This window comes from Orycteropus afer, unplaced genomic scaffold, assembly GCF_000298275.1.
Source record: "Orycteropus afer afer isolate SDZICR_OR568_19922 unplaced genomic scaffold, OryAfe1.0 scaffold00338, whole genome shotgun sequence".
Classification (NCBI taxonomy): Eukaryota; Metazoa; Chordata; class Mammalia; order Tubulidentata; family Orycteropodidae; genus Orycteropus; species Orycteropus afer.
The window spans coordinates 3,391,423-3,401,275 of NW_006921925.1; the positions used below are offsets into that span (position 1 = coordinate 3,391,423).

Genomic DNA, 9,853 nt, shown 5'->3' on the forward strand with positions numbered 1-9,853 from the left:
ACAAATAATTAAACTTCAAAATTTTAATTTTCTAAATGCTTTCATAATTATCAGAAGGATCCTCCAGTTATAAAAACAGAGACTGATAATCCATTTCCCCCAAATGAACTACCTGTTTATATTGTGAGGTAGAACAGCATGACCTTCCATGATGATGGCAGACACATTTTATAAGCATTCCCTCTTCACACTCTTCTAACAAGAAGGGTTAGAAGAGTCAACTTTCATTAACTATTATTATTTTCATAGTATTTTATGGAGCCTGATTTCAATTTTACACAAAAACAGAACAAATTTATTCTGAAAGTATGTTCCATGTAGCAGCTATTAACAACTTCCAACTCGATCTCTAGGAATAATTCGCAGTTCCGAACCATGCTTTAGAAAAACATTTCCTAAAGAAACAAGAAAAAAAGTTAGTCATATAAAATATTACTAGCTGTCTTAACATTGCAATTACAACATACAATAAACAAAGTACTGAAAAGAAAATATATACAAAAGCCAAACAGCATTAGAACACAATTCTATGCTTTCTAAGACTTATTCCTGTTCCTCTCCTTTTGTCAGAATCCAATAACTGTTTAGCAATTTAAAATAAGTATACCAGCCATGGAGATGTGAAAAATTATAACCAGAAATAACAATGTTATTAATTATATCCTGAATACTTGTTTTAATATACAATAATATACAATCATGGAAAGAAAAGTGTAAAAGTTAAAAACTCTGCCCTACTTTGGTTTAATTCCTATTGCGATTATCTTTATATCCCATAATGTATATATACAAGTGATGTTTAAAAGTTATGATTGTGGTAAAAATATATGCAAGAAGACAAATGCTATTCAATAATACCTACATGTAAAATTCAGTAATGATTACAGTCCTCAAGTTGTGCAATCATTCAGGCTATCCTTTCCCAAATTATTCTATCACCATTAATAAATACCTCGTGAACCAAACTCCCCCTTTTTCCCTGTCTCCCACCCCTGGCAACCACTAATTGTGTTTGGTTTCTACAAACGTTTATGCACAGAAGTGAGATCATGCATTGTTTGTCCTACAACTGTTCGAGGTTCATCCATGTTGTGGTATGTTATCAGGATGGCATTTCTCTTTATTACTAATATTCCTTTGTATGTATATACCACATTTGTCTATCCACTCGTTGATGGACATTTAGATTGTTTCTACTTTTCAGCTATTGTAAAAAGTGCTACAATGAACACTGGTATATACGTTTCTGTTTTGTGTTCCTACCTTCACTTCTCCTGGGCATATACCTAGGACTGGGATTGCTAGGTCACATGGTAGTTCTATTTTTCAATATTTTGAGGTACCACCAAATTGTTTTCATAGTGGCTGTACCAATTTACAGGGAGCTCTGGTGGTGTAGTGGTTAAAGTATTCAGTTGCTAACCAAAAGGTAGGCAGTTTGAACCCACCAGCCTCTCCACTGGAGAAAGATGAGGCAGTCTGCTTTCATAAGGATTTGTAGCCTTGAAAAGCTACGGGGCAGTTCTACTCTGTCCTATGAAGTCGTTATCACCCAGAACCGACTTGATGGCAATGGGTTTGGTTTGGTACCAATTTACATCCCCAGTAGCAATGGCTAAGGTTCCAGTTTCTCCACACCTTGCCAACACCTATTGTTTTCTATTTTCTTTGATTACTAATACCCTAATGGGGGTGAGGTGGTGTCTCAATGTGATTTTGATTTGCATGTCCCCCAAAAAAGCGAGAAAGAGAAGATCCCAATGAGATGGATTGACACAGTGGCTGCAACAATGGAATCAAACATGGCAACCACTGTGAGGATGTTAGAGGACTGGACAAGTGTTTCATTCAGTTGTATGCAGGGTTACTATAAAACAGTAATAATGGCTAATGATACTGGGCAACTTTTTGTGTGCTTGTTGGCCATATTCTGAATGTCATGTTTGGTGGCAAAGATGTCTGTCTAAGTTCTTTACTCACATTTTTATTGTTTTTTTTTTTTTCTTTTTTGTCTTTTTGTAGTTAAGTTGCAGATTTTTTTTTTAGTATATTTTGGATATTAGACCACTATTGGATTTATCTCAGTCTGTAGATTGTCTTTTGATAAACTCCTTTCACTTTTTTTGATAAAAATTAGAATCGATGTATCTAATTTTGTGTGAGGTACCATTTAACTATTTTGTCTTCTGCTACTCATGCTTTCAGTCCATTGTTAGAAAGTAGGTCCCACAGCCTTGCCCTTCTATTTTCTTCTAAGAATTTCATGGTTTTAGTTTTCACATTTATTTTCTTAACCCATTTTGAATTGGTTTTTGTGTATAATATGAAGACTGCATCTTGGTTCATTCTTCTGCATGCAGAAATCCAATTTTCCCAGTACCATTAACTGAAGAAGTTATTTCTTCTCCATTGACTCAACTCAGCAACCTTCTAGAAATCTAGTTGTTTATAGTTTAACGGTTTTATTTCTGGACTCTTGATTTTATTCCATTGGTCTATGTCTATTGTACCAGTGCCAGGCTGTTTTAATCACTATGGTTTTTATAGTATGCTTTGAAATCAGAAAGTGTGAGTTCTCCTACCTTACTCTTCTTCTTCTAGATTGCTTTAACTATTCAGGGTCCCTTACTCTTCCATACAAATTTGAGAACTGGCTTTTCTATCTCTGCAAGGAAGTGTTGGAATTTTGATGGGGACTACAATGAATTTAAAAGCTACTCTGAGTAGTACTGACATGTTAACTATATTCAACCTTCCCATCCATGAACATTTATTTAAGTCTTTAATTTCTTTTAGTAATGTTTTATAGTTTTCTGTATATAAGTCTCTCATCTACCTGGTTAAATTTATTCCTGGGTACTTTATTCTTTTAGATGCTACTGTATACAGTAATGTTTTCTTAATTTCCTTTTATACTTGCTTACAGCTGTGTGGAGCTCTGGTGGTACAGTGGTTAAGGCATTTGACAGCTAACCAGAGGTTGGGGTTTGAAACACACCAACCACTCAGCAGAAGGAAGACTGGGCAATGTACTTCTGTAATGATTTATTGCCTTGGAAATCCAATGGGGGTTGCTATGAGTCAGAATCAACTCAATGGCAGTGGGTTTGGTTTTTTGGTTTGATTGCTGATGTATAGAAACCCAGATGATTTTTGTGCTATCCCTGTACCCGATCACTTTGCTGAATTCATTTACTAGTTTTAATAGCTTTCTTGTGGATTTTTTGGGGTTTTCCATGTATAGAATCACATTATCTGTGAAAAGGGATAGTTTTACCACCTCTTTCTCAATTTGGACACCTATTATTTACTTATTTATTTCAAACCTAATTGCTTTGGCTAGGATTTCCATATCAATGTTGAATACTTTTGGTGTGAGTGGACATCCTTGTCCTGTCCCTGATCTTAACGGGAAAGCTCTCAGCCTTTTCCCATTGAGTATGACATTAAAAACCACTGCCATCTAGCTGATTCTGCCTCATAGGGACTCTATAGGACAGAATAGAATTGCCCTACAGGATTTCCAAGGCTCTTTACCAAAATAGACTGCTTCATCTTTTTCTCATGGAATGGCTGCTGAGTTTGAACCACGGACTTTTTGGTTAGCAGTCAAATGCCTTAACTACTGCCCCACCAGAGTTCCTTGAATATGATGTTAACTGTGGACTTTTCATAAATGTATTTTATAATAAATAAGACTTTTTCTTCTATTCTTAGCTTGGTGAATGTTTTTACAACTGCATTTTTTTTAAAGGTAATACAACAGGCAAGGTTTCAGAGAAAGTAATAATTTAAATCAATATAAATTACTAAGAATTCTGAGAGTTAAACAAAAACTAAAACCTATCTACTATCACTAAATTTAAAGGTATCCATATAGTAAATGACAATTTTTCAGCAAATTACCTTTTAAACTTAATGAAATTATATACATAAAACTAATGATTTAATTATAGAATTTATAATTTTAAATGCCCTTTTATTTTCTATATGGCTGAGTATCAATTCCAGAGTCTATGAGGACAACACAGTTTTAATACAGTACTTTAGAATATAATGATTTAAAAATAGTGAGTGGTTAACACTGAGCTTACACACTATCTCAATAGGCTTCATTTCAAAACACTGCAAATGGATTGTAAACCAACTCCATTTATGCTGCCTACTTGTTATGACATAAATTCAGTATGTTTTACTTCCTAGCACCATTTATTGAAGAGGCTCTTCCTTCCCCATTGACTCAACTCAGCAACCATGTAGAAAACCAGTTGATCATAGATATAAGATTTTAGAGTTTAAAAGATTAAAGTTCTGAGAGTAGACTAAGTAAGTTTGAAATGTAAATGACTGTGCTACTTCAAAATAATAATAATAATTACTTACACTTACTAAATGCTTACTATGGAGAAGGCAACTTTAAAGCACTTTACATGCACTACCTCACAACTATCATTCCCAATATAGTATGATCTGACCATCAGACTTTTTATGTATATTGTTGTTGTTATGTGCCATGGAGTCGACCCGACTCATAGCGATCCCTCCTCGGGTTTCCGAGGCAGTATCACTACGGAAGTAGATTGCCCCATCTTCCTTCCAAAGAGTGGCTGGTGGGTTTGAACCGCCAGCCTTCTGGTTAGCAGTCAAGTGCCTTAGGCACTATGCTACCTTTAATTCTTAAACCATGATTGGCCATGTTTTCTGTTACTTATAGCCAAAGTTTACATTGTTGTTGTTAGGTGCCATTTAGTCGGTTCTAACTTATAGCGATCCTATGTACAACAGAACGAAGAAACACTGCTCAGTCCTACATGATTCCTACAATCGTCACTATGTTTGAGCCTCTTTTTGCAGACACGTACAGGTTAAATATGGGACATAATTCCTAAAAAAAAGTTATTATCATGTTGAAATTGTATCAAATCTAATTAGAATAAATCAAATATTTAATATCAATTAACATACAGCCTCCACCTATACTTCCATGTGTTTTCAAATAAGATACTCACCAGCAGTCTGTGCAGGATTTATTCCAATTCCATCTAGAAAATAAGTTATAAAATCACCTAAGTTATTTGTAAAACTAAAATGGTTCAATATCAACAAGAAAACATTTGCCAAAATAGTGCCATAATACCAAACAGTGCCAAATTTAATACCAAATTAAATCCCAAATTTAATACCAAATTAAATCCAAGAACAGGTTAAGTTATCATTCAGGTAAGTTAACTGTCTATTAAAACCTGTTATGTATATCATATGCATTTATACACATTGCCAGATTAGATAAGAATATCCATCAACGCAATCATCATTTTAAGTTCCATAGCAGTTTTCAATTTGCCACCACATACAGTAAAATATGTATGTCACTTCTTCAAAAAAGCTGAAAGTACCTTAGGGATGTCATTAATCATTCATTCCCATACTGAGCTGTGGCATGCAATTTTAAAGCTGGAGGAGTCTACAAACTCATTTATTTCTGTTCCACTGATACTTGAAAGCTTACAAAGTAGTTTCTTAAGTTACTCATTTTTGAACCTAACACTTTTGAGAAAGTAGGCCAGTTTTCTTCTAAACAGAGAAACACTTCAATGCGACAGCATGAAGAATGTTTTAGAGTGACAGATTCTGTCATATCTAAGCTAAATCAAGCTACTGCATGTTAAGCCAATCATTCCTTGGTATATCCAAAATTCACATGTACCACTCGCCAGTACTCATGAATATTACTTTGTATTCTGGAAATTAAGCACTCTTTGCAATCTTTAAGAGCTCTGGTGGTATAGTGGTTAAAGCATTCAGCTGCTAGTCAAAAGGTCAGCAGTTGAACTCATCAGCTTCTCTGCCGGAGAAAGATGAGGCAGTTGGCTTCCATATATATTTGCAGCCTTGGAAACCTTAAGAGGCAACTCTACTATGTCCTACAGGGTTGCTATGAGTAGGAATAATCTCATTATTTCAGAATTAGAATTAGTTTGTTGTTGTTATGTGCCACTGAGTCGGACCCAACTCATAGCGACCCCTCCTTGGGTTTCTGAGGCAGTATCACTATAGAAGTAGATTGCCCAAACTTCCTTCTGAGGACTGGCTGGTGGGTTTGAACCGCCAGCCTTCTGGTTAGCAGTCAAGTGCCTTAGGCAGCACGCTACCAGAGCTCCTAGAATTAGTTTCACACAATTATTACCAATATTCTAAGATACATAGATTCTAAATTATAAATCATACTGAATCTAAAATCCTCATTACGACAAACTTATAAGGACCAGTTTTCTATCAGGAAAAAAACAGCAAGGTTCACGAAAGGCACATTTCTGCTTAATTTTCTATAATCTAAAGCATTTAGGATACAACTTTACAATAACAAGACAAAACAAAATCTTGTTAAATAAAAATTATGAAGTTATTTTCAGTAAAAATCTGGTATGAAATACACTGACTTAATGTTTTTTAATTTTATAAATACCTATCATTAATGGTGATATAAATTTGGGGCTTTTTGTATAAAAGCCAATTTTAATTAATTTAGTTCCTTTTAAACAAATTCTATAGCTCTGAGGTAACCAAAAAGTTTTAAATGCATTCTTACCATTGGTGATGATTGCAGTTGTTGCTGCAGGAACTTTAAACTAAAAGGGAGAAAAGGAAAAAAAAATTATGTGTGTGTCTGTGTATTAATTATAACTATAAAAGATATCTAGTGAGGATGAGGTGAATAATCAATTCTATAATTCTAAAATGTGATTGATCATTTAGGATAATGTCATGTGCTTTATTTTGTCCTCTAAATACTCCATTTCATTTTATTGATGACACCACTGACTATAAGATATATCTTTAGTTATGCAATACCAAAAGAGTAAAACACTGCCAATGAACCGCAAATCCAATCAATGTTTGTTGTTGTTGTTATATGCTGTTGAGTCGGACTCAACTCATAGCGACCCCTCCTTGGGTTTCCCGGGGCAGTATCACTATGGAAGTAAATTGCCCCACCTTCCTTCCGAGGAGTAGCTGGTGGGTTTGAACCGCCAGCATTCTGATTAGCAGTCAAGTGCCTTAGGCACTATGCTACCAGAGCTCCTAATCAATGTTTATTTATTCAGAATTACTCATATATCACTTTAACCACATATCACCTTTCTGCATAAACAAGAATATAAGCAGAACACATTGGTTACAATATTCCTGAAATTTCTTCACAAAAATGGCAAGTTCTAAAGATGAACTCTTTCTCTTACATTTCATACGAGGTAGCAATGTAAGATTTTTAGGAAATAACCAAAATTCATATTCTTTCCTCAAATGCTCCTTAAATGATTGCTGACTTAAATCTCAGAATCACGAAGAATTGCAGTAGTCTGGTTATACCATCAGGAAATGACAACTAAGGTCATGAAGGTACAGGCAATGACCACCAGATAATCATGTGACTGTAATTTGGTCAACAGTGACAGGAAGATTCCACTGCTATATGGTACATCCTTAGTTCACAGATGTTGTAAAAAGATACATTTGTGAATCAATGGAATACATTATTAAACTTACTAGGAAAGAAAAACAAGGACCCCACTGCTGTCAAGTTGACTCCTACTCATAGTGACCCTGTAAGACAGAGTAAAATGGCCCTACAGGATTTCCAAGGCTCTGGTAGCATAGTGCCTAAGGCACTTGACTGCTAACCAGAAGGCTGGCGGTTCAAACCCACCAGCCACTCCTCGGAAGGAAGGTTGGGCAATCCTACTTCCGTAGTGATACTGCCTCGGAAACCCAAGGAGGGGTCGCTATGAGTCGGGTCCGACTCGATGGCACATAACAACATCAACAAAGTTTACTGAACTATATTGCCACAACTTTCTGCATAAGAGAAGCTGGTGGGTTCCAAGAGCTGATCTACTGGTTAGCAGCCAAGCAGTTAAGCACTACACCACAAGTACTCCCATATTGGCAGCCAGAAAGCTGAATTTTCTCTTAATGTTCTAGAGGCCAGCAGTCATCAAAGTGTGTCTAAAGCTCATTAATTCAGGCAACAAATAATTATCAAGCACCTCTGTGCTTTGGACTAGTTTTAGAGATATTATTTGACTTTTGTGATCAAATATGTTTATAAAATACTAGGTTAAATTAGTGTTGTTGTTGTTAGGTGCCATTGAATCATCTCTGACTCATACCATCTCCATGTACAAGAGAATGAAACATTGCCCAGTCTTGTGCCAGCCTCACACTCCTTGCTATACTTGAGCCCATCATTGTACCACTGTGCCAATCCATCTTGTTGAGAGCCTTCTGCTTTTTCACTGACCATCCACATCACCAAGCATGATATCCTTCTCCAGAGAATGGTCTCTTCTGAAAACATGGCCATTCCCGCTCCAAGGAACATTCCAGCTGCACTTCTTCCAGGACAGATGTTAATTCTTTTAGTAGTCCATGGTACTCTCAGTATTCTTCACCAACACCATAACTCAAAAGCATCAGCTCTTCTTCCCTCTTCCTTTTTCACTGTCCAGCTCTCATATACATATGGAGCTACTGAAAATACCATGGCTTGGGTTACGTGCACCTTAGTCTTCAAGGAAACATCTTTGCTCTTCAGGACTTGAAAAAGGTCTTTTGCAGCAGATTTGCCTAATGCAATACGTCTTCTATTCTCCTGACTACTGCTTCCATCGGTGTTGATTCTACAACCAGGTAATATGAGGTCTTTGACAACTTTAATTTTTTCTCCATTTATTGTGACACTCTTTATTGGTCTAGTTGTGAGAATTTATTTATTTATATTGAGGTGTAATTCATACTACAGACTGGTCTTCAATCTTCATCAGTCAGTGCAAGTCATCCTCACTTTCAGCAAGCAAAGGTGTGTCGCCTGCATACCAAAGGTTGCTAATGAGCCTTCCTCTAATCCTGATGCCACTTTTCCTTCATATAGTTCAGCTTCTTGGATATTTGCTCAGCAAACAGATTGAATAAGTATAGTGATAGTATACAACCCTGCTGCACTCCCTTCCAGATTTTAAACCATGCAGTATCCCTTGTTCTGTTTGAATGACAGCCTCCTGGACTATGTACAGCTTACTCATGAGTACAATTAAGTGTTCTGGAATTCCCATTCTTCTCAATGTTATCCATAATTTCTTATGATCCATACAATTGAAAGCTTTTGCATAGTCAGTAAAACACAAGTAAACATTTTTCTGGTATTCTTTGTTTGTAGCCAAGATCCATCTGACATCAGCTATAATATAACTCACTCCAAGTCTTCTTCTGAATACAGCTTGCATTTCTGGAAGTTCTTTGTCAATATACTGCTGTAACCATTTTTGAATTATCTTCAGTAAGATTTTACTTGCATGTGATATTAATGATATTGTTCGGTAATTTTCACATTCTGTGGGATCACCTTTCTTTGGAATGGGTACAAATATGGATCTCTTTCAGTCAGTTGGCCAGGGAGCTGTCTTCCAAATCTCTTGACACAGTCGAATGAGTGCCTCCAGTGGGGCATCCATTTGTTGAAACATCTCAAAGGGTATTCTGTTAATTCCTGGAGCCTTGTTTTTTACCAATTCCTTCAGTGCAGCTTCAACTTCTTCCTTCAATTCCATTGGTTCTTGATCATATGCCACCTCCTGAAATGGATGAAGATTGACCAATACTTTTTGGTAGTGACTTTGTGTATTCCTTCCACCTTCTTTTGATTCCTGCATCACTCAATATTTTGCCCAAAGAATCTTTCAATATTGCAATCCAAGGGGTAAATGTTTTCCTCAGTTCTTTCAGCTTGAGAAATGCCTAGCATGTTCTTCCCTTTTGGTTTTCTAACTTCAGGTCTTTGCACATTTCATTTTTT

The 9,853-nt window shown here is 36.0% G+C and overlaps 1 protein-coding gene across 1 annotated transcript in view; it reads right to left on the reverse strand.

Annotated features, from left to right (window-relative positions):
• Window positions 1-327: 327 nt before the first annotated feature.
• Window positions 328-9,853, reverse strand: part of UFM1 (ubiquitin fold modifier 1) — a 40,919-nt gene continuing 31,393 nt past the window's right edge. Inside the window, exons 4-6 of the mRNA XM_007952451.1 lie at window positions 6,590-6,629; window positions 5,010-5,042; window positions 328-395 (exon numbers count right to left, since the gene is read on the reverse strand). Of these exons, the coding sequence (XP_007950642.1) occupies window positions 328-395; window positions 5,010-5,042; window positions 6,590-6,629 (141 nt within the window). The remainder of the gene's footprint in view (window positions 396-5,009; window positions 5,043-6,589; window positions 6,630-9,853) is intronic.